The 26,525-nt window shown below is 39.6% G+C and overlaps 1 protein-coding gene across 4 annotated transcripts in view; it reads right to left on the bottom strand.

Moving 5' to 3' along the window:
• Positions 1–21,523, bottom strand: part of grid1a (glutamate receptor, ionotropic, delta 1a) — a 171,819-nt gene extending 150,296 nt beyond the window's left edge. For 2 of the 4 annotated variants that reach the window (XM_089012303.1, XM_089012305.1), the window contains exons 1-2: positions 2,898–3,343; positions 740–895 (exon numbers count right to left, since the gene is read on the bottom strand). In XM_089012303.1, the coding sequence (XP_088868429.1) occupies positions 740–895; positions 2,898–3,108 (367 nt within the window). In that variant the 5' untranslated portion in view covers positions 3,109–3,343. Of the gene's footprint in view, positions 1–739; positions 896–2,897; positions 3,344–21,393 lie in introns of those variants that run through there. The other 2 variants (XM_089012304.1, XM_089012306.1) reach the window with 2 other exon arrangements.
• Between the last annotated feature and the right edge of the window lie 5,002 nt (positions 21,524–26,525).

Raw genomic sequence — 26,525 nt, 5'->3', positions numbered from 1 at the left:
GAAAAAATAAATAATTAAATTACAAATAAATAAATAAATCAAAGTTAAATAAATTCACCAAACAAACAAATAAATAACAAAATAAAAACATGAAAAATAAATAAATACATAAATAATTACATGAGTAAATACATACATAAATGAAAGTTAAGTAGTTGATTAATCACTTAATTAATTGGTGAAAATTTTACCAGCCAGCTACTGAACAAACCAACTTAAAAAAATAAAAAAAAGCCACATGAAATTGATTTGCGAATGAAAGACAAATAAACAAATGGACATTTTCGTTCACGGTTGCACCTTGGGAAATTTTTTTTTTTTTTTACTGTTTTGACCTTTTGTAGAAGCATTGAAAAATATGCAATCCAAAAAAAATGAATATAGTTCAAGTGCGCACATATATTTGGTCCAAATGTAAAATAACAATACTATCATAGGCGGGGGATTCTTTTTGACACGCTGGGATGCAAACGGGCGAGCGACGCTGCCAGCAACCGGAAGAAGACCCCCCTGCCCCTCTATTCGTCCTTCCATCATGTCCGTTTTCCTTCAACTATTCCTCCGCCTGGCTCCTCCCACCCAACTCGCCTTCCAATGAAACCCATCGCACAACATTTTCAAACACACTTCCTTTCGCTGCCATTTTTCTTCAACCACTAGCATTTATTTATTTATTTTTTTTTTTTTAAAAAGGGACATTTATAAATAAAATCAATGTTTAAAAAATCCTCGTTCCTACCTTCCTGCACAGCCTGGAAAGGATTGTTGGGCTCGATCAGTTTGACGGAATGCGTGATCTTCTCGCTTTGCAAGATGTCGTCGTTTAAACTCAGGTCTGAGATGGCCAGTTGGAAAATTTCGTCATCTTTCACGGCGTTCTCCTCAAATATGGCACCTGTGGAAGCAACAAACGGCAAAATTGATGATGGCAGTAGGGGGGGTTATTGGCGTACAGCCACCATTTTGTTTTTGCGCAAAGCCTTCACTGTTTTCACGTAGACCAAAAACACAAACACACACACTCACACACACACTCCATCCTCTTTGCTTGTCAGTTTATGGCATGACGGTATATCATTCAAGTGGAGGTGGTAAAGGAGGCGAAGGGGGAAAAAGGGGGGCAGCTTTTCCGGAAAGGACGTGTATATTTGGTGCCCGTTTGACGTGCATCAACCAATACGACTTTGGATCAAGTCCCAGCGCTGCACTCAAAGCTGATGACGGAGAACCTGCTGCTTGGCGCACGCACTGTTGCAGCAGAAAATAAATACAGAAAGAAATAAATAAATAGATAAATAAACATATACATACAGAAATAATTCAATAAATACATGAATAAATAAACAAGGTAAATCAATAAATTGGGTGAATAAATGAATACATGAATAAATATGTAGGTAAATAAATATGTGAATATATTCGATGAATGAATAAATAGGTAGGTAAACAAATAAATAAATAAATACATAAATGAATGAAGAAATAAATGAAGTAAATAAATTGGGTGAATAAATTGGGTGAACGAATGAATGAATGGGTAAGTAAATTAATAAATATGTAAATCAATAAATAAATTGGTGAATGAATGAATGCATACATAAAAATTAACTAACGATATAAAATGTCATTAAATAAATCAATAAATGGGGTAATAAATTGGGTGAATGAATGAATGGGGAAGTAAATAAATAAATAAATAAATAAATACATAAATAAGAAGTAAATAACTGGGTGAATGAATGAATACATAAACAAATAACTAAATATATCAATAGGTATGTAATTAAATAAATCAATGAACCACCCGTTCATTGATTAAATTGGGTGAATGAATGGGTAAATAAATAAATAAATACATAAATAAATGGGTGAATGAGTGAATGAATACATAAATAAACGAAATGAATAGGTAGGTAATTAAATAAATCAATAAACTGGTTAATAAATTGAGTGAGTGAGTGAGTGAGTGAACGAATGAACGAATGGACAAGTAAATAAATAAATAAATAAATAAATAAATGGATGAATGAGTGAATGAATACATAAATAAACGAAATGAATAGGTAGGTAATTAAATAAATCAATAAACTGGTTAATAAATTGAGTGAGTGAGTGAGTGAGTGAATGAACGAATGGACAAGTAAATAAATAAATAAATGGATGAATGAGTGAATGAATATATAAATGAACTAAATAGATAGGTAATTACAAACAGGTGAATAAATTGAGTGAGTGAGTGAGTGAGTGAGTGAGTGAGTGAGTGAGTGAGTGAACGAAAATCAAAGCGACAGGTGCTGCTTTGCAAGAGCACAGCTAACATGAAGTATTTGGGTGATTGGACACCACGCACTGCAATATGAGGGTGTGTGTGTGTGTGTGTGTGTGTGTGTGTGTGTGTGTGTGTGTGTGTGTGTGTGTGTGTGTGTGTGTGTGTGTGTGTGTGTGTGTGTGTGTGTTGAGCTTCTTTGGGGGTGCGCGGCAAAGCAAAAAGCAGTGACGCCGGCGCACAAAGAGCTTCTCTATGCGTTTGGCATGGCTAAAAAGTCCACCGACGTCCATCCCTGCCGACCGCCACCGCGCTTTGTTGGCATGGCGATCACGTCCCATGTGGAAGTTGAAGCTTGCCGGCATAAAGACGTCGGCGACCCCTCGTTCCATTTGGCAAAACCACACACACACCCTCCCCCCTCCTTCTTGTTGCATTCCGGAGAGAGAGAGAGACATAAAAAAGGCAGCAAGAATATGGACGCCTCACAATTAAGGGGATGTGCAACAAATAACTTTTCAGCTTGACAGCAAGGAACCAAAGCCCCCTCCTCCTCCTCTCCCCCCGTTCAGACCGCCGCAAGGTTTTTTTTTTTCTCTTCACCCCCCCCCCCCCCCCTCTGCAGGCTTACCAATGTGTATGATGGAGTCCCCTTTGGCCGAGTTGCATTGCAATATCCACAAGGAGAGACAGACCAGCAGCAGCTCCATGGCGGCATGCGGCGGCACCAAAAGGGAAAACCAACAATTGAGGAGGGGGACTAAGCCGTCCGGAATAGTCCAACTGGTCCAGACGGAGTCATCAACGCCACCGCCGCCAAATGACAAAATAACAAATAACATAAAAATCCAACACAGCGAGACGTCCTGAGCCGATAGAACTAAAGCGGCCAAATGAAGACTTCTACGAGAAGGCAGCTCCGGAGAAGAAAAAAGAAAAAAAAGGGGGGAGGAAGGGAGGCAGGAGGGAGACGTCGTTCGGACGGACGGAATTGGACATGCATGTGAGTCCCCCCCTCCGGTTTGCCAGACACTTGGCGCTCCCCGCCCGCCCTCCTCCAGCAAGCCGCTGAGGAGAAGGAAGAAGATGCGGGAGGGAGGGAGGGACGGAGGGAGGGAGGGAGGGAGGGAGGGAAGAGCGCGTGCTTCCGAATTATTATTGAGGAAAGGGGGAGAAGGGAGAGAGAGAGAGAGAGAGAGAGAGAGAGAGAGAGAGAGAGAGAGAGAGAGAGAGAGAGAGAGAGTTAGAGAGAAAGAAAAAAGAGAGAGAGAGGAAGACAGAGAGAACGAGAGAGAGAGGAGAGTGAAGGAGAGAGAGAGAGATGAGAGAGAGAGAGTTAAAGAGAAAAAAAAGAGAGAGAGGGAAACAGAGAGAAAGAGAGAGAGAAGGGGAGAGAGAGAGAGAGAGAGACGTAGAGAGAGAGTTAAAGAGAAAAAAAAGAGAGAGAGGGAAACAGAGAGAAAGAGAGAGAGAGAGAGAGAGAGAGAGAGAGAGAGAGAGAGAGAGAGAGAGAGAGAGAGAGAGAGAGAGAGAGAGAGAGAGAGAGAGAGAGAGAGAGAGAGAGAGAGAGAGAGAGAAAAAAAACTCAACGCCTCGCTTCTGACGATCACGTGACTGCAGCGAGTGCAGCTCGCCCGTCCCGGCGAGCCGACTAGAAAAAGATGGAGAAGAGATGGACGGACAGACGGACGGACGGATGGACAGGACGAAGGGGGGGGGGGACACATATCATGAGACATAAGAGAGAGAGAGAGAAAGAAAATGGGGGTGTGACGGGGTAAGCGATGAACGCCGCCGCGCACACCCGCACGTCCACCGCCGGCGTTCCGGACGGATGTCCACGGACACCATGAGGACGGAGGACAAAACGGACCTGGCGGACTGTTTACTTTTTGGAGAAGTTGCATCGGAGAAAAAGAGGAAAAAAAACGTTCCCCCCCCCAGCAGGGATGAGAAACTGGATCATCCACGTCAAAGAGGAGCTTTGTGATATGAAATATGTTTTTAACTGCATTGACTGGATTTTTTTGTGTGTGTGTGTGAGCTGGGGCAGAAAAAAAGACAGCTTGGAGTGACGGACCCCCGTAGCTTTACAATTAAAGGATATTTCTCGTGTTGGTGACGAGAGCGGAAATATCTCTTAATTGTTGGGTTAAGGGGGTTGAATGGCACGACGTCGCTACTGGCAACGGGGGTGGGGGGGGGGGGGGCAAAGGGGGCAATGAGGGGGTGATGGAGTGAAAAAAAAACAAAGAAAAATAGATAGCACCTGTGGAAGGTTCCATCCGTCATTGTCATGATCATTTTTGCCGTTTGTCATATTTTGCTGTCAAATATGTAAAGTTGGATTTCAAAATAAAAAAGAAGTCCTATACTGCCCCCAGTGGCCAAAAGTGGCTATTAACGCGCTCACTAAAATAGTGGGGGGGACCTACAAAATATTGAGTTAATTCCTAAGTTATATGGGTCTGGAGTTATCTGAGCTTCAAATGGGGGTGGATGTACTAAATAAAATACAATACATACATATTGATTGATATAGCACATTAACAACAGCTGAAGCTGAAACATGGGCAAAAAGAAAAGTCTGCCCTCTGGTGGAAGCGTAAAAAAAAACATAGTCAGAGGTCTGACCAGCGCTTTATCCGCGGCCCCCGCAAGAAAAAAAAACAAACACGAATAAATTTACGAATAAAATCACGAATAATATTAATACATTTTATTTTTACGCGCATTTCAAAACTCTCAAGGACACTTTACAGTCACAGGATGATGTTTTCTGTGGGTGAGCAGCGGCAGCCACACGCGCCATTGTACACTCAACCCGCTAATAGATAGGTTGATAGCAAATAGAGAGCTTATGTTTATGTAATTATATTATTGTTAATTATAAATAATAATAATAATAATAATAATAATACATTTCATTTATCAGCGCCTTTCAAAACTCTCTAGGTCACTTTACAGTCACAGGATCAGTTTTTCTGTGGGTGAGCAGCGGCAGCCACATGCACCAGCGTTCACTCAAGCGGGAATAACTCAAATAGCTCAAGCTAGCTATCTAGCTGTTAGCTAGCTAGCTAGCTTGAGCTACTTGAGCTATTTATTAACAGATAACCAATAGATAGCAAGCTAGCTAGTTAGACAGTTAAGAGATATCTATCTGGCTACCTATCTGGCTGACTAGCTGGCTAGCTAGCTGGTTGGTTATCAATTAGTTAGCTATTAGTATATTATATTATATTATATGTTATAATATTAACTATCAACTGATTTTCGTCACACCATATTCAAGTTTGCGCACACAAGTCAAAGCAAATATCGGCATAATCACGCCTCGTATCTCAAGGTGCCATTTTCTCGATATTTCGCCGCGAATGGTGTCCAAAATGTTCTTACGGTGATGGCGGCGGCGGCTAATTAGCGAGCGCCCCAAACAGTTGGACTTATATGGACGAGAGGATGCCAAGGGGTACACAAAAAGGAAAGCGGTTAGCCACGGATGAGTAGCGCTATTGGATTAGCCGTTCATTAATAGTCTATTCCTGTGGGGTAAAGTCTTTCAATACCCCCCGCCCACCCTCACTTTCTATTATTCATTTCCAACAGCATCTTGCTAACATCCCGCCGTGATTCATTGGGGCCATATGACGCCTTCTTTAGTATCCACGCGCTTCATTTAAAGCAAGTAGCATCTCCCGCTTTCAATTATCTCCTGACATATAGCTGGAGGCCGGCTACTCTATGTGGAATTTTTTTTTTACGGGTGTAATATACATGTCTGCAACACCGGAGGAACTGCTCTCTGACCTCATCGATTAGCGCCGCTATTTTAGTGCCACGGCGCGCCGCATAAGACGAACGGAATCGGCTCGCCGGAATCTTTTCTTGAGGCCGGGCTGTAATTTATCCTGTGTTTGACGGACTGCGGGTTTTAATCTATGCTAAGGGGTGGGCTTGCGAGGGAGTTGGGGGGTGTTAGCCCACGTTTTGGATAGCAGTAGAGTAACGGAAATAGAAACACAAGTAGCAGGACATAGGAAGAAAAAAAAATTAAAAACAAGGACAGAATATAGAACACTGGTATCAAATATAAGGCTCGGGGGTCCAGATCTGGCCTGTCACATTATTTTATTCGGCCCACGAAAGCAAATCAAAGCTGAAATTCCATGATGCTTGCTAAATTCGAAAAAAAAACAGGAACATTTAAAAATTAATATTAAAATTACGATTGAAATTAACTTTAAAATGACAATTTAAATGTTCTAAATAAAAAAAAAATAATTAAAAAATTAAAACATTAAAACATTGAAAAATAAACGTTAAAAAAATAATCATTTAAAAATTAAAAAGTAAAAATTAAAAATTAAAAATTAAAAATTAAAAATTAAAAATTAAAAATTTAACATTAAACATTTAAAATAAAATTACAGCAAAAAAAAAAACAATAAAATAGCTGACTGCAATTGGCTCCACAAAACACACTGAACTATAAAAGGCAACAAGAATTTTAAAAATACATCTAAATAAAAATCCAAATAAAAATCTAAATAAAACCAAAAGACTAAAAAGTAAAATAAAATAATATTTCAGCAAAATCCAATAAAATAATAGCTGGGTTCTATTGGCTCCACAGAACACAACAAACTATAAAAGGAAAAATAAATAAACAAATAAACATACAAATAAAAAATAAATTATCTAAAATAAAATAAAAAATAAAATAATAAAATAAAATACAACTGAACTATAAAAGGAGATACATTTTTAAAACAAGTAAAATAAATATCAAAATCTAAATAAAAATAATAAAAATCAAAATCAAGTTAAAAATACAAATTAATAAAACAAATTACATCAAATAATAAAAAAAATTAAACATAACTATAAAAGGAGATAAACATTTTAAAAATACACAAAAAAAATGTAAAATAATAACAATAAAAGTAACAATAAAAATAATAATAAAAATAAGAAATTCGCAAAATAAAATAAAACAATACAAAAGCAAAAAGAATTAAAAAATAAATCAAATCAAGTCAAATAATAAAATAAAACCAAACTATAAAAGGAGATAAACAGTTTATACATAAAAATAAAAATAAATAATAAAAAATGCATAAAATAAAATGAAACAATACAAAAGCAAATTAAAAAAAATCAAATAAAGTCAATTATAAAAGGAGATAAACAGTTTAAAAATACATACAAATAAATATAAAAATAACAATAAAAATATCAATAAAAATAATAATAAAAAAATAAATAAATACAATAAAACAATACAAAAGCAAAAAAAATAGTAATAGCTGACTACTAGTGGCTCAACAGAATACTTGTTTGAATACTTTTCAACAATATTATTGGAATTTTCCTTGTAACAAAACTGAAAATCGCACGGGAACGCGGTTAGCTACCATCTCGCTTTGTCCATCATTATCATGCTCTCGGTTTGCTTCTTCTGAAAAGCCTCGATGCCAATTTGGAGAGTGGTGTTACATTTTTGAGTTTGCTGAGGTGGGGGGGGGGGGGGGAAAGAGGAGAAAAAAAATCCATTCATGTCAGGCAGAAATGCGCAGGGAATAGAAAGAGAGGTACGTGCCCGCACAGAGCCAGAGGTGAAAAGACCATAGCGCTGCCTTCCAAATACACAGCCCGAGGTAACATTATAGATTAATCATGTTATGGGAGAACAAGCACAAGCTCCATCACCGAGGCTGAATTTCAATCAGCCAACTGTTGACTGCTTGGCGCATCCCCCCCACTCACCCAAACAATAAAATAATAACCAACATTGGTGAAATATGCAACGGATGATGAATAAAAAAAAAAGTCTTGCGGTCAACCACGCCAGTGAAAGGAATGCGAGTTGAATTTATTGGTCAGCCTGAGGGAAGAACGCGGACGGACGGCTGTCGAGTTGGCAGCGGGATGCTCAAAAATAGTACAAATAATCAACTACAAATCCAAACGTCATATATTCAAGCTTTCGAACCAGGCCGACTCCCGGCCTCATGTCCATTTGACTAACCAAATACAGTGATACCTTGGCTTACGAACTTAATTGGTTCCCAGACAGAGTGTGTAAGGTGAAAAGTGTGTATCCCAAAAATTAATTTCCCACAGGAAACCATTAAAATGAGACTAATCCATTCCCAGGTCAAAACACAATTTTCTAAGACTTAAAACTACACAAAATATACCTTATTTTATGTATAATAAATGTGCTATGGTATTATAGTTAAAGAAATAAACTGCACTGAATAATAAAGTCGTTTTATTTACCTTTGTGATGGTCGTTGATGGCTTGAGGAATGACCACTAGTAGGTGCTTCCTCTGCGATCATTTTATCTAGTTCCTCATCAATTGTGTTCTGTTTAGCTGGGTTGATAGCTTTTTGCATCAAATGTACAGATGGCTTGTGCGGGTTATTTGTGGAGCCCGATTGATAGGATATTTTAACCTTGCAGTCCACACTGCTTTATCAAAGTTGAAACGAGTCCAAATGTCACCGTTTTCTATCCATTTTGTCGCTCTCTCTCAGTTGTCTGCCTGTCTCTTTAATGTTTAAACCCCCCCTCCTCACTGCTGCGTTCTTGACCAATCACGTGGCTTTAACCGAAGACTGGGGGAGGAAGTAAGTTCCAGAGTTTGGGGGCAGAGCAGCTGAAAGCTCTGTACCCATAATGCTGAGACGGGCAGGGGGGGTACACAGAGGTGGAGGGAGGAAGAGGATCTGAGGGAACGAGAGGGAATAGAAATTTGAAGAAGGTCAGATAGGTATGGGGGGGGGGGGGGGGGGCAAGGTTATGGAGAGCGTAAAATGTATAAAGAATAATTTTAAAGTTGATTTGATCGGGAACAATATGGAATTTGAATCAAACACATTTTTGTCAAAAAAAATTCCAGATAACCATAATGTAAACACTAACTGGGTTGCTGTTGATGAGCTGTTTTTGCTTTAGTCGTCCCTAGTATGCGCTTCATGCCGGTATTGTCATTCAGGGGGCGGGTTTGGGGGGGGGGGGGGTCCTTGGCATATATTTGCAGGCGCTGAAATGGCAGCGGCCGCCTTTTTCGACCCATTTGTCAAAGAAGGAATTATTCAAAAGTTCTCAGCTCGTAAAATCAATGGCGATCATCCGGGAAAAGATGTCGAATGGAATAATAAAAGTGCTCTGGTTGGAAATTTACACGACATCCGCCGTTAAAGGGCAGTTGAGGAAAGAAATAAAATAAAAAACAAGCATGCCTGCAGAGATGTTTACAATTGATGTGGCTAATAGCGACCACCAGGTCATTTGTTGTGCACGCCCCGGGGCAAGCGCCATTGAACCCGCTGACACGCGTAGCGCATTTCACTGAGATTGAGCCTGCAAGATGGTGATTAGCAGCTGAGGTTGTTTTTAAAAAAAAAGAAACGATAATATATAAATAACCCAAAAAGATCCATTGACAGGAATCTACTTGAAAGGTAGTTTTGCTTTGAGAACAGCGCGCACATTTTCATAATACATTGTATTTATAAACACCTTTCGAAACTCTCAAGGTCAATTTACAGTCAAGGGAAAAGTTTTTCTGTGGGTGAGCAGCGGCAGCCACACTCGCCAGCGTTCACTCAACCCGGAAGTAACTCAAATTGATAGAAAGCGAGCTAGCTAGCTAATAGATAGCTAATAATAATAATAGTGTCCTTGAGAGTTTTGAAAGGCGCTAATAAATGAAATGTATTATTATTATTATTATTATTATTATATTGTATTTATAAGCCCCTTTCCAAACTCTCAAGGTCACTTTACAGTAACAGGCTAAGTTTTTTCTGTGGGGGAGCAGTGGCAGCCACACGCTACAATGTTCACTGAACCCGAAAGTAACTCAGATAGAAAGCTAGCTAGCTAAAAATAAGAATAAGAATATTTTTATTATTATATAATATTATATTACATATTTTTTTTTATTTACAAGCGCTCTTCAAAACTTTCAAGGTCACTTCACAGTCACAGGACAAGTTAACTAGCTAGCTAACTAATAGATAGATAGCGAGATCGCTAGCCAAGATATAACTAGCTAGATAGCGTGCCAATAGATAGCTAGCTGGATAGCTAGCCAATAGCTAGCTAGCTAGATAGCTAGCCAATAGATAGCTACATGTACAACTCTTTCAATCATCGGTGAGGAAAGAAAGCGCGAATGATTCTTCCGACAAATTTCTCCAGTGTGAGACAAATAAAGGTAAGTAAAGTAAGTAAATAAAGGCTGATTTAATCTAAATCTATCTAACTCCACCGTTGAGGGTTGACTTTTCTGACAGCGTTATATTCAGATGTCCTTCCCTGTACTTGTTGCAGCGACTCTTTCGAAGAGTTCTTCATCGGCGCAAAAGAGCTCTTTTAATCCAAACTATTGAGTCGAGTCAAAGCCCGCATCCTTGGCTATCTGAACGCACGCCTTACCCCCCTCCCGCATGACCGACTTAGGAAATACTGACCGCGGAGTGATGAGAACACAGCCGAGGGGAAAAGATTCATTTCAGCCGCACCTTCCCGACCTGCGCGAAAGGCTTTCGCTTTCATGGTCCACCACTTGCATTTCCGCCGGGCTGCACGCAGGAGAGGGCACAACTCAAATGTCAGGGGTAGCTATTTATTTTTTTGTGGTGGGCGGGGGTATTTATTTGCTTATGTTTCGGCCTTCTCGGCATGCGGCAGTTATAATTTGCTCCACCCCCCCCCCCCCCAACTGCAGAATGATTTGTTTATAAACCCCTGTTACGACTGGTTTGAATTCTGACATCCATGTGGCAGACATTTTGAACATCTGTAGGGATCAATAGTGGGATCAAGACGGAGCCCTGGGGAACTCCAGTCATTTGGTCCAACACCTATGACTGGAATGATCACTAGTAGGTACTTTCTCCGCCATAATTTTACCTAGTTCCTCATCAATTGTGTTCTGTTTAGCAGGGTTGACAGCTTTTTGCATCAAGTGTACAGATGGCTTGTGCGGGTTATTTGTGGAGCCCGATTGATGGGATATTTTAACCTTGCAGTCTACACTCGAAACGAGTCTAAATTTCACTGTTTTCTCACCATATCTCTGTCGTCTGCCTGTTTCTTTAATGTTTAAACCACCGCACCTGACTGCTGCGTTCTTGACCAATCATGTGGCTTTAACCGTCGACTGGGGGCGGTGAATAGAGGACCAAAACAAGCAGGCTGCCATTTTCTTGTTAGGAGAACGGGCTGGTTCGCGAACGACACATCACTCATTGTGGCGCTCCGCGTGTATCCCGAAAAATAGTTTGTATGCCAAGGTAAAATGTTCATAAATTTAACATTCGTAAACGGAAAAGTGATTTCGCCAAGGATGAGCTCGAACCTGCCAGAGCAGAAATACCTAAAACATTTTTTTTCCCATGCAGAGATCAATAATGCAACACTTAGTCTTGGAGGTTCGATATGGCGAATTTATATAACATAATGGCTTTAAAATGATGTTGTTCTTTAAGTTCTCCCTGCGGACTGGAAAATTGAAAGTCACTCTGGCGGTGATGAGCATCTCAACGGATCCGCAAATGAATGATGCCAATTGTGTGGAATTGATTGGCCACTAAATAATTATCCATTCTTCCATTTATCAGTGAGCGAGTTTTTATCCTTCTATTAGCAATCAATCTATATTTTGAGAGGCCCGGCGATCTAGTTAGCAATGTCTATATCTCGTGAATCAATCGGCCAGCTTGCAATTTGGCATCTGTTTATTTAAAACAAAAAAGGCACTTGACAATAAAACGCTTCTTACAAGAAACAAGGATTGAAATTGTTTAGTGCAAAAAAACAAAAAAACAAACAGATGATAGCTACAGAGCAAACTAGGTAAATAGCGAGAGAGCGAGCTAGGTAGATAGCTCGCAAATCAATCGGCAAGCTTGCAATTTGACATCTGTTTATTTATAACAAAAAACAGAAAAGCCACTTGAGAATAAAAAGGTTTTTTTTTTTATAAGTCGAGCAGTTTCTTACAAGAAACAAGAATTGAAATTGTTTAGTGCAAAAAAACCAACAAAAATGAAGTCCATTCGTATTTTTTTTTTCTTCCATAATTGGTCGATATTCTTTGCTATAAAGGAAGAAACTGTACATGGTCAATTAAATTCAAGTTATTGTTTGTTTTACGTCACTCGGGGCTTTTAAGCCAGAAGAGAAAAGCTCGACTGCATCATTAAAAATAATCCATTTGAGCTAAATGTGCATGTCATCTCATTAATTAGCCTCCTCCTGTCAAAAAAAAAAACTGTTTCTACAGTTCTACAGTATTCGATTGTTTAAAAAATTGCCAAAGAGAAATATATAAGACGAAAATAAATATAGAGCTAGCTAGATAATGTATCTAATGAGATAATGTATCTCGCTAGATAGCTAGGTTGATAGCTAGAGCGCTCGGTAGATAGCTCGAGAGCGAGCTATGTAGATAGCTAGAGAACGAGCTAGGTAGATAGCTAGAGAGCGAGCAAGATAGATAACTAGCGAGCAAGCTGCGTAGATAGCTAGAGAGCAAGCTAGGTAGCTAGAGAGCTAGGTAGATAGCTAGGTCAATAGCGAGAGTGTGAGCTGGGTACATAGCTAGAGAGTAAGTTGGGGAAATAGCTAGGTAGATAGCTAGAGAGTGAGCTAGGTAGATAACTAGCGAGCAAGCTGCGTATATAGCTAGAGAGCAAGCTAGGTAAATAATTAGGTAGATAGCTAGAGAGTGAGCTAAGTACATAACTAGAGAGCAAGCTACGTAGATAGCTACAGAGTGAGCTAGGTAGATAGCTAGGTAGATAGCTAGTTAGATAGCTAGGTAGATAGCTAGAGAGTGAGCAAGATAGATAACTAGCGAGCAAGCTGCGTAGATAGCTAGAGAGCAAGCTAGGTAAATAATTAGGTAGATAGCTAGAGAGTGAGCTAAGTACATAACTAGAGAGCAAGCTACGTAGATAGCTACAGAGTGAGCTAGGTAGATAGCTAGTTAGATAGCTAGGTAGATAGCTAGGTATAGATAGCTAGAGAGCAAGCTAGGTAGATAGCGGGAGAGCGAGCTAGGTAGATAGCTAGAGCTAAGAAGATAGCTAGAGAGTGATCTAAGTAGATAGCTTGAGAGCTAGGTAGAAAGCTAGAGAGCGAGGTAGCGAGCTAAATCGCTAGCTCGATAGCTAGTTGAATAAAAAGAAATGAATAAATAGAGAAATAGAGACTTGTGGACATGTGGCATGGCACAATCTGAGCCCTTTTTTTTCTTTTCTATTCAACGAGTGAAAATGTACAACAGGAGCATCCATCCAAGGTGAAACCATTTCAACAAAAAGTCCAGCCGCCTCGACTCGACCTCGGCGGATTTTGTTCTTTTCGTAGATCATCACATCAGTGCATTCATTGATCTTTTCATCAGCAGCTGCGCATCGTGTAGGATCCAGGACCCAAAACTCCAACTAAGATTGTATTCATTTTTTGACCTCTAAATGTTTAGCACGTTTTGACCTTTGATGGATTTGTTTTCAATGAGTTTATGCCGCTCAGTTTATTTTAGTTTTATTTTTTTTTTTATCATCGAGAGGAATTCAGCAAATTGTGTCATAGAGCTGCAGCCACTGCTGAGTGCTTTTTAACAGCTAAAACCTGGACAACAAAGTAATTTCATATCACACTTCCACACCAAAAATATTGATGTATGATTTTAATTAACCTGACAGGTGGCCAGAATGACGCTGAGAAAATTTAAAGGCCAACCGACACCATTTTTTTTATTTCCTAACTGACACCAGAAAAAATGTTTTCTAGCATCAAAAATAGCCAAAACACGCAGGCTGATATTTTGAGTCAAATGCAAAACACCAATAAAAATGACTTCAAGTGTCCCAAAACTGCCACAAAATGAGCTCGGAACTGGGCAGATTCATAAAGTCCCGCCCCCTTGTTCGTGACGTCACCTCAAGACGTCTTGCATTGTTGGACAATCAAAACAATGGCTTCAGATTCGGAGAAGATGCTTTCTTGTGACTCATCCAGTTATGAATATGATTCAAATAGTTCCGAAGAGGAAAGCATACATGTTTGACATCGATTCAAGAAGGTTTTCTGGGTCATTTTGATGGCTCAAGACTGACGTGTGGTGTCACCGAAAATGCAGAAGATGTCGGCAGAGCTCCGTGTAAGGAATTCATCAGCCCGTTTCCACAGGCTGATGAATTCCTTACAAGGAGCTTTGTCACCCTCTTCTGCCTCTTTTTGGTGCTACATGAAGTTTTCAGACCAACCAAAGTATCGCAAAATGCATTGACGTGATGAAAGGACTGCTACAATATGTCCTTTTTTCGGTCAGGGGCGTTCCTTCAGTGACGTAACGTGAGGACTCGTCAGCAACTCAAAAACAAGACTTCCTGAATATTCAGTGCGAGTTTTAAAAGGTAAAATCTAGCTATATGCCGTGGAATCTTTGTCAAATACGCTCGGTAGAAGTCATTTTACAAATGATGGAAACAACTTGTCCGGAGGCGTCGGTCGTCCTTTAATGGCAAGAAACTTTTTTCTTTTGGGTTCCCGCACTCTCGCTCTAACTTCACATCTCATCTCACACATTCCCCTCACTCTCGCACGTCTCACTCTCACAACCGTAAGAAAAAGGGACTCCAAGCCGTCCGTGGCAGTTACGGCTACAAAAGTGGGTCAGTTGGCGTTGAGGGCTTGATGAAAAACGGTGAATCGCGGACAACAATCTCATCCTCCGATATCGCTTTTGGCAGATCTACTCAATTCAGATCGCTCTTCACATCACTCACTGCCTTTTTAAAAGAAGCGCTTCTTTTACTTTTATTTTATTTATTTTTTTCCTTCTGAGGTTCGCACAGGCAGTTCATGTCCATGTACTACACAAGAAACCGGCCACGGTAAGTACCAACGCTTGATCAAATAATAAATTACAAGTATGGGATGGATCAATGGTCATCAGAAGCAACAACAAACAAGTCATTTCACAGTAATCTCGAGATAATTTTGAAAATGTGATATTCATATAAATTTGAACGGTCTATTAATTGAGAAATGTGTTTAATAGTGATGTGTCGTTCGCAAACGAGCCGGTCTTTAGAGCCGGATCTCTGAAGTGAAAAAAGAGAGCCGGTTCCTAACACGGAGCCGACTTTTTGGTCCTCTATTCCCCGACCTCAGTCTTCGGTTAAAGCCGCGCGTGATTGGTCGATATCCATGGTAGAGGAGGGGAGAAAAATATTTGATAGAGTGTATTTTTTACATGAGTAATTCGTTTTTAACATAATTTTACGTGATTTTTGGTAGTTAATTAATATAAGCAACAAACAAACAAACTGAGGAGCCATTTGGGAGCCATAAGAGCTTTTTAGTGAGCCGAGCCAAAAGAACCGGTTCTCTGAAAGAGAGTCAGAATTCCCATCACTAGTGTCTAACGACACGCCAACTTCTGAAACTAGGTTGCTGCGCACGCGCAGTATACTTCTACATTTTTGCTTGTTTAGCGTTTTTTTAATCATTTGAAATAATGCACGGCGTACTACAACTGTTATACAGGAATTATAATCATTTAAACGCGCAGCTATTAGCCAAGGTTGATAGGTATGAAACTCGAACTGGCATCATTTTCACCTTTTTTGGAGCGAAGTCTAACTTCGGCAAATGCTTGGGAGTATTCCTCACGAAACGACTGTAGTTTTATTTTACTTTTCACACATTTTGTTGATTTGATACTGGACATGACACTGGATTCCAGACCCGTTGCACGCGCATGCGCACTCATCTAAAGGAAGCTAACAGCTAGCATTGTGCTGATTGCCTGTTCTCGTGTTTTGAATTAACGTTCAGTACAGTACTTACTATTTTGACGATTTTGAATTTGTTTTTATTAGAAAGCGTAATTTTCATTATTAACTCGTAACCCGTTATGGGATAAAGAAAAGCGTAGTTTTTACGGCAAAGTAGTGGGCAGGTATGGTTTGATACTATGATGACCCAAAACTAAGAATTACGTTCAAACATTTATCTTCAATACATCAATTCCAAATTATATCAGTTAACACTCAATATTTATGCATCAATATGACAGAAACATTTAAAAAATGATGCAACTAAAGATAATAATAATAATAATAAATGACATGAAACTGACCGGGGCTGGTGATTAAATCCACACTTTTTTTCTTGCTCGGGACAGGACAAACTCGTTGTGTCGGCTAGTCGGTGCTAGCTCATCGTTGCTGCTTTGCACATGAATAATAAAAAGTTCGAATGAATAAAAGTAATATTATGAGACAAAGTCGTCGTACAAATTTGAATGTTTGGCGTGTGACTATCGACGCAGTCAAAACACCTGCGAGGTTTTTTTTTAAATTCAGGAAACGCCCCCCGCTGCAATATAATTGGCTGGACATCGCAACCAATAAGAGGGCGGATGGTTGACACGTGACGTCGTTTTGAATACCCACGGAAGATTACACTGGCATAGCAACCAACAAAAGTAAAATCCTATTGGACAAAATAACCGAACACACACATGACCGGAAACCGGGGAGTAGACACAAACCGTGAAATTAAGATAAAAGATTATATATATAGCTAGCTAATCGCTGATGCTTTGCACATGAAAAATAAGAATCTTAAATAAATAAAAGTAAAATTATGAGACGCCATCAAAACACCAGGACATCGCAACCAATCAAAGGGCGGATAGTTGACACATGACGCGGATCACATTGTGAATTCCCGGGGAAGATTACACTGTCCTGGCAACCAACAAAAGTGAAATCCTATTGGACAAAATAATCGAACAAACACCCGACCGGAAACTGGGAGAGCCGACACAAACCATGAAATTAAGATAATAGATGACATTAATACGTCGTGTATTCTGGAAAAGCAACATTGTGATCGAGATATTCAATAAATTTTTGTGAGAGCTATTTTTTTCATTCAGATTACTTCGTTTCACCATTTTGGTTAGGAAAGCATTTGAACAATGACGTAAAGTAGCTTTTATTTTGTTTTGGGGGTAGGCGGGGTCTGATCTTTTCGGTGAGATGACAAAAACTATTTTACTCGAATGACACAAATTAACATGATTAAAAAATAATGACCATGTGCAATTTTACATTCAGTGTCTTTCTCTTTCTTGTGTGTGTGTGTTACCTGTTTTGAATATTCACAATATTTCCCTGTGTTTCAAAGTTTTATGATGTACGTATAAATATGCGGGGAATATCGTTGACACGTGAGTGTGTGTGTGGCAGTGGGTTTGGGTGTGTGTGTGTGTGTGTGTGTGTGTGTGTGTGTGTGTGTGTGTGTGTGTGTGTGTGTGTGTGTGTGTGTGTGTGTGTGTGTGTGTGTGTGTGTGTGACAACATAAAGACAAGAAGCCCAATGTAAACGCAATTACACGTTCAATCAAGTCAACGTTTTATCGCCTTTTAGTCAAGTGCAGCGTTTGAGATATTGTCGTCAACACCGGGACAGCAGATAATAATTATTGTCGCAACATATCGTGCGAATCCATCAGTTTTTATCTCCATATCTGGCACGTAAATGGCCCCGCCTGCGAAAAGCGTATAAGTGCAGAGAGGATTTGATTATATGTATATATGTCATTTAGATTTCCCAAACGGGCTGGAAAGAGGGGGAAAGCGAGAGCAGACGTAAAGCACAATAAATGAGATTTACATTGACTGATACGGCGAGCGCCCTTGAGTGGAATTGCGTACCTGAGTGCTGTTTGAGCGCACGTATGTGGGTGTGTTGAAGAATAAAGATCGCATATTTGTGGAGACATGAGCGTTTCCACAATGTGCAGTCAACAAAATGAATAAAAATAAGAGTCCATTGTATAAATGATATGTTTGGGTCATAACATGCATGCAAGCAGTGGTTGCGACATGAAAAGCGGGCTTTTTATTGCTTTGTTTACAAATTGGTGCATTCAACTAAAAAGTCAGAGAGAAAAGCAGAATTTTCTTTGCCGTTTTTAAAAAAAATGTTGTTGTCGTTATTTTTTTTAACGGAGCAGCTATTGCCAGGCAAACTAAGTTGATGTGAGTGTGGTCGGCGATGAATCCTGGCCCTCTGCGGGACCCTTGGCTATGGTCCGTATGCTGCATCCGAAGAATGGAAGGTGCGAGCGATGTATACGGGGAGAACGCGCTATTAGCACACCCGAAATGAGCCGTCCAAGGGTCAAAAGAATAACTTGTGGATTGGCAATGGGATTTTCTTCACTTGCTAGCCTTCCCGCCTACATCCCGCCTACCTTCCCGCCTTCCCTGCGCTGGACTCGCCTTGTGAGAAGCGAAGCGGCTTCAAGCGAGCACGTCGAGCGTCTCTTGTTTGACGAAGGCCTTCAAGTCAAACAACAGGATCAACTCATTAATGCGCGGGGATCACATCAAGGCTTTGCATATTCTCGTCATGCTAATCGGGGCCGTGTGGACCAGCATTAATGCTTGAATGTGCTTTGGCGCTAATTACCCAGGTGGACGGATGGACAGACGTAGACATTTTCCATAGGTTGCCTTTTGGGAACTTTTTCATGGACATTTGAAAAAAATCTAAACATACAGATACGTATATAGATAGCTAGATACAATAGATATCTCGATATATAGATAGCTAGATACATAGATATACAGATTGATAGATATATAGCTAGCTATATATATAGCTAGCTAGCTAATGATCTAGCTAGCCAGCTAGATGACTAGGAAGCTAGATAGATTTTTTTTTATCTCAATATCTAAATACATGTACGTATATATTTTTTAAATATTGATCTGTTTTTCTGTCTTGATATAAGTGTTGAAAGGTGCTTATAAATGAAATGTATTTTTATTATTATATAGATCTATTTTTTCTATGACATACATAAATACATACATAAATAAATACATAAATTGATATATAAATGCATGCATACACAAATACATAAATACATGAATATACATGAATGAATGAATGAATGAATGAATGAATGAATGAATGAATGTTTTTTTTAACATCATGATCAACCACGTTGGAAACCTCCTCAAAAGCAGACACTGTGGCCATGTGAATAAATTGCTAGTCAATTCAATCTCAAGATGTTCCGGGCTGAAGGAAAGGTCAAGTCTGAGGTCAAACATGCTCCACCTGGCTGGCTGGCCAATTAACAGCAAAGGAGCAGCTCCCGTATTTGCATGCGTGAAGATCGACTCTTCTTCCCCCCCCCCCAGATGAGTTGTTTGCGGCTCTAATTTGCGCATTTCATAATCGTCTCCAACACAACTGGCGTGGAGCAGCCCCCCCCCCCCCTCACGACCACCCCCCTTCATGTCCGAGGCTTTCTCATGTCAGATTTATATGTTGTCTGTCTTATGTTTTTTTATTCCACGCCACAGTCGACTCATGAATTATGCAACTCTCCAGGTGGAAATATAGCCCTGGGCGGCCTTTTTTTTTCCTGCTTTATCTTTTTTTTTTGGACTCTCTTCTATGCGATTTGCATTACAGCCTCCCCCCCTCCCCCGCCGCACCCCCATTTGCTGCTTTCGTGGGGTGCAAATGGGGGTGCGGCAAAAAAAAACAAACAAACAAACGCAAACATAGTGTTTTGAGAGCAGCGACAAATGGCGATGGGTAAATGTCACCCACAGTGTTGTTTGAATCCTTTTCAATGTTTTATGGATTTCTTCTGATGCATAATTGCCTCTTTCAGCCAAGCGCAAATTGGAACACACCACTGGTGCTCTTTATTTACATTTCTGCAAGAGACGCCTTGTCTCATTTGCATACCAGTTGCACACCAGTATATATATATATATATATATATATATATATATATATTGGATTGGATTTGCATTGGATTGGCTTTGCCTTTATTAGTCTCGCAGTGCATATATATATATTACTGTAAATAATAATATAATATAATATAATATAATATAATATAATATAATATAATATAATATAATATAATATAATATAATATAATTTCATTTATAAGCGCCTTTCGAAACTCTCATGGTCAATTTACAGTCAAGGGATACGTTTTTCTGTGGGTGAGTAGCGGCAGCCACACGCGCCAGCGTTCACTCAACCAGGAATAACTCTAAAAGATAGAAAGCTAGCTAATAGATAGCTAGCTACCCAGCTAAATAGCTAATATGTTTCCTGACTCAACTAGCTAGATAACTAGCTAGATAGCTAACAGCCAGCTATCTGGCTAGCTTCCCAAAGTGACCTTGAGAGTTTTGAAAGGCGCTTACAAATGAAATATATTATTATTATTATGATGATGATGATAATGATCATGATCATCATTATCATTATCATTATCATTATCATTATCATTATCATTATCATTATCATTATCATCATTATCATTATCGTTATCGTGATTGATTGTTATTGTGATTGATCGTTATCGTTGTCATTAGCATTAGCAGTAGCATTAGCATTAGCATCATTATTATTATTTTTATTATTATTATCGTTATCATTATCATTAGCAATTGCATTATTATTATTATTATTATTATTATCATAATTATCATTTTTCCACTAGAACAGTATTCAGTGATGTTAAAATGGCGGCTGTGAAAAAAGGTCAAAAGTAAAGTCCCATTTCAACCCCTCCCCCAAGTCGCTGATGTTGGATTTTATTGGAAAGCGGAATCATGCGACAGAAGTCGTGAGGCTTATCGCTCCCGCTTTGCCCTCACTTGACCCAGAAACTCTCCGATGAACCCTTGGCAGGAAATATTCGGCTTTGTAACCAAAACCTGCGGGGGGGGGGGATTTCTAATTAGGCCAGCTCAACACTGAGCTGCAGAGAGATAAGAAAGAGAGATGGGGGGGGGGGGTGCGGGGCAAAAAAAAAAACAGAACGACAGGAAGTCTGGGGACTTATCAATTAATTATGGCGCAACAATGAGTATTTAGACGAGTAAGCAGGAAGAAAAACATTGCCAGAGGTCTGACCAGCGCTTAATCGGCACCCCGCCAATGAAAAAAACAAGATGCTTCACGTCATGCTTTTCAATTCCCGAATACATTCGAGAATGGCAGTGAATGAGTTAAATAAAAAAAAAAAACACTCACTTTAATGTGAGCTGTGGCCGAAAATCTTGATTTTTGAGATCCGAACCCAGGGAGCAGTTTGGGTCAGCTGCTTCGGCGCCGCTGGTACGTGCTCAGACTCTCATTGGCTGAATCCCCTCCGGCCACATTCTGAACGATGGATGCAGGCAGTGTCGGATGCATGGAAGGTTCCAGAAAGAGACGAGTGGGGGGGGGGGGGGGGGAGAGACAGAAAAACAAACATGTTTTGTCAGAGGACGCAAGCGCTTGTTATCGCATTGAAGGCACGACGCCACGATAGTCAGACGGCATTTCAAACACGTCGCGTTAATAAAAAAAAAAAAAAAAAAAAAGGCCGCTCGGGTTTTCTGTGCTTGGAAATAAATATCTTGCCAAGAATCGGAATTGCAAATGGCGCCCGGGGGAGGATGGGGAGGTGGGGGGAGGCACGTCTGGGGGTGACGCCGGGAGTTGGTGGCCCAGCATGGATGGAAGGTGTGTTGTTTTCAAAGGGGTGTGGGGGGGGGGGGGGTCCCTTGGTCCACACCCAACGAAGCACGACGGCGACAAATCAAAGCTCGGGGAGGACTTCAAATAAACTCCTGTCTTCCTCAGGTCATACGCACGTCACCATTTTTAAAAACAATCATCATTTCAGCCTATTGTGGGGACTGGATTGGGGTCGGCGGGAAGGGACGCAGTCATCGAGCTCAATAGTCTGATGGCGAAGCTAATTAAACGAGACGCTGGGGGGGGGGGGAGATTAATTGTGCAAGTGTGTATGCGTGTGTTTGTATGACTAGTCTTGTGAGGACCACTAACATTTTATACCATACGCAGTGAGGACATTTTTGACAAGTGAGGACCGGCCAAAAGGTCCTCACAAGATTTTCATGCTAAAGGCTTCTAGAGGGTCTCTATATGCATCTGTTAAAGTTTCAAAAAGGTCCTCACAAATTCACCCAAAATGATTTGTTGCTGTGTATTTTCATTTCACTTGGATACACACACTTTTTACTCACTGTGTGTTTTTGTATGTGTGTGTGTGTGCGTGGTTAACGAGAGGAAAAAGTTCATACCACAAAAAGTAAAAATGATATTTTAACCAAATTCACCACAGGGGTGAGGACTTTGAATGGACCCATTCAGAAAGCCCACTCCTGCTGTTATTTCACTTTCAAGTCCACTTTTTATTGCTTTGTTTTTTAAAAAAGTTGAAGTGGGAAATGGGGTGATGTGTAGTTTTCAAGTGTAACTCTAGTTCTTCTTAGAAAGAAACTTAGCAACGGTGGACCTCACAAAACCGTTGAAACAGGAATGTGTGTGTGTGTGTGTGTGTGTGTGTGTGTGTGTGTGTGTGTGTGTGTGTGTGTGTGTGTGTGTGTGTGTGTGTGTGAGAGAGAGAAATTGCTTCTGACAAAAGGGCTTACACTCATTAAGTGTGGGGGGTGGGGGGGTGTATAATGGTCACCGGAATCGGCATTGTCATTCTGAATGACCACTGCTGCTTCCATGGTTACGGCACAATCATGTTCGTGAACATATTCATAATTTTCACAAGCATAATTTTCAAACAGCAGTCATGAAAATACCCAGAGGATTAAAAATTAATCGAATACACAGAAAACAAATGATTTTAAGAGATTGCTCAATAGTGTAATGATGAGAATCGTGCCCGTTAATGACAGCATGAGCATTTTCACTCACCGATGCAGCACTTCATATATTAATCAGGTTGTTCCAAAGCACCAGTTTGTTGAAAGTGGCTCTGAATCTTCACCCAGGTGGACAAAGTCCACACGGGGGCGGTTATTAGGGACGGTATATTAGCTCGGCTGTTTCAACTCACTCACAGATATTTTTCAGAAAGGTACTGGTTTTAAATATATACTTAATACATAAATATATAGATAAATAGACCAATAGACAAATAGACATATATATAAAAAATATATATATATATATATATATATATATATATATATATATATATATATATATATATATATATATATATATGTAAAGTAAAAATAAAAATAAAAATAAAAATAAATAAGCGAACACATTCATAAATAAATACATAAATAAATAATAATTAAAATAAAAATAAAATTAATAAAATTCAATAAACGAACACATTCATAAATAAAACTAAAAATAAATAAATAAATTTTGGAAAAAGAGAAGAGTGAATTTGCCCACTATAGTATCCAAAGTACTAGTTTTAAAAATATAGTTATATATAGCAAATAAATAAACAAATACATAAATACATGCATAAAGATTGAAAAGGTTATCATAAATTAAAAAAAAATAAACAAACACACAAATACATAAATAGTAAAATACAAACTTTTTTTAAAGAGAAGATTGACTTTGCACACTAAGATCCAAAGTATAAAAAATATAGTAAAACATAAATACATAACAAATAAATACACAAATAAATAAATACATAAACACGGCTTTCGCAGTGGATGGTGGATGACTACATCGAAACAAACATTGTGCATCATTTTTCCAATTTTATGCCCCGTTAAACAAAACAAAAGAAAATCTTTTTTTTTTTTTTTTTTGTCCCCGAAGAATAAGAAGCAACATTTTCAAAAGGTGAACTTCAACTTTTTCTTTGTTTATTTATCAAAGTCAACTCGTTCTTTTTCAGTCACGCACGCACGCACGCATGAATAAGTAGAACAACAAAATCATGTGGAAACAAGCAAGTTCCTCACCGGGTCAATCGTCAATATTTTCACGCTTGACGGCCGGAAAATGATTGACAGCACGGACAGAACGCGTCCATTTTACGTCACAATTCCCAAGTTTTTCCCCAACTAGTTTTTGGGTCGGAGTTGGGAAATTTGGCAAGTAGCCATTAGCGGCTAGCCACGAGAAACAAGATGCGCATGGACCCACGTGAAAAAAAAATGATGATGAGAAAGGATAATTATCCCTGACATATTTCATCGGGAAGATAGAGGCCAGCGTGTGAAGGCGGGCGGCTTAATTGCTTTTTGTTCTGTACAACTTGAAACGCCAAACACGTTCGTGTCTCCAGCCGCTTGCTATTGTCGTCCGGCGCGAAATCGAGTCATCACAGTACAAAAAAATGGTTGTTCGGTTTAGTTTTTTCTTGTTTGGATGCCGATAAAGCGCTGGTCAGACCTCTGGTAATGTTGTTGGCTTTCCGCAGAGGGGGCAGTGTTTCCCTTTTGTCCATGTTAGCACTTTGCTACAGCTTCAGCTGTTGTTAAAGCGCTATATAAACCAATCTGTATGTATTGACTTTGCCGACAGGCTAACGCTAGCATGCTAACAACAACAACATTGAATAGACTCCAGAGTTGCTTTTGTAAAAAAATAAATAACACAAACATATTTTTGCTAATTGTTCTTTATTTATTTATTTATTTATTCATTTATCAAATATCACAAAATGTTACGTCAACAGTAAAACCCGTCTCCCAATATGGCAACTTTGCCAAAAGGCTAACGCTAGCATGCTAACAACAACATTGAATTGCCTGTGTTAAAACACACACACACACACACAAATTCTTGTTTATTTATGTATTCATTTTAGAGGAAGAAAAAATGTGTGTCATCCAACTAACTGGGCCTCTTTCTTCCTCCTCGTTTACGTCTGTAGCGCAAGTTTAGCTCGCGTCCTCGGCAACCCCGCAGGGGGGGTTTCGAAGAGGGCGTTTTGCAGAGACCATTAAATGTGGAGAGACACACAAAAGTCTCCGTTTAGAGTTTGTTTCGAGGAGCTCACGCGCCGCTAATGCCCGACTTTGCTTTTTGTGAAGCCACGGGGAAGCTCCGTTAGCCGCAACGCCCGCGTCCACCAACGCTGCCCGGTGGCAGTTCATCACTCATGAGCGCCGGAGGTCGCTAAGCTACCACGCAAGGGCAGACGGGAGGATGAGAGGACCAACCAGAACAGCTAGCTAGCCTTCTATCTTTTTCAATTATTCCGGGTTGAGTGAATGCTGGCGCGTGAGGCTGCCGCTGCTCACCCACACAAAAACTTTATCCTGTGACTGTAAAGTGACCTTGAGAGTTTTGAAAGGTGCTTATAAATGAAATTATTATTATTATTATTATTGAATTAACTTTAACATGTATGATCCGGAAAGGAAAGGTTGAGAATAAATTAAATTAGCTAGCTAGCTGTTAGCTGTCTAGCTGTTGGCTATCTGGCTATCTATTAGCTATTTATTAGCTATCTATTACCTAGCTGACTAGCTCTTAGCTGTCTTACTGGCTGGCTGTAAGCTATCTGGCTATATAGCTAGCTAGCTAGCTAGATAGATAGATAGATAGATAGATAGATAGATAGATAGATAGATAGATAGATAGATAGATAGATAGATAGATAGATAGATAGATAGATAGATAGATAGATAGATAGATAGATAGATAGATAGATAGATAGATAGCGGCTATCAGCACATGCAAGCAGGCAATGCTAAATATAAATATAAATATAAATATATATACATGTGTACATTTGTATTTGTATTAGACAGATGCACATACTTAATGTTAGCTATTGGCTAATAATGATCACAAAGGTCATTTCAGAAGCGTATCAAACTGGTAGTAGGCCTTTTGCATTCATCAGTACCCGAGTAGCAAGTCTGACTTTTCAAAAGGTTGCCCAACCTTACTCGATGCTCCCTAATGAGGGCAGATTAAAATAAATGCGCAGATGAAATTCCGTCAAGAGGAGAAAGGCACCCATTTTTTTTGGACTGCATGCGTGTTGCACATTCCAGTGGAGTGTGCGAGCGAGATGAAGGCAATGTACGTCTCCAAAGATGAGCATCCTTACAGCTTGAGGCCAAATCAGCAAGCAACACCACTGATGAGGTGTGTGCAAAAAGAAAATAAAAAGAAAAGAGAGAAAAATAACGAAAATAAAGCAATTCTGAGACCACAGCAGAGCATTATCGCCCCCTAGTGACCCATCAGGAGCATGAAAACACCTGTCGGCTGAATCCTACCAAGCCATATAGGGCCGCGTAGTCAAACCAGATGTGGATGCTGGAGAGACATTTTGATTGACAGCTTCCAAATTAATCCCGGGGCGGCAATGGCGGCAGCATCATTTCACCTCATCTTCCCTCTTCTGAGCTCTCGGAGCGCTT

This window comes from Hippocampus bargibanti, linkage group LG13 (genome assembly GCF_051943395.1).
Source record: "Hippocampus bargibanti isolate YZ-2025 linkage group LG13, ASM5194339v1, whole genome shotgun sequence".
NCBI lineage: Eukaryota > Metazoa > Chordata > Actinopteri > Syngnathiformes > Syngnathidae > Hippocampus > Hippocampus bargibanti.
Note: the sequence above shows the minus strand (reverse complement) of the source record. Positions and strands in the feature narration are given on the sequence as shown.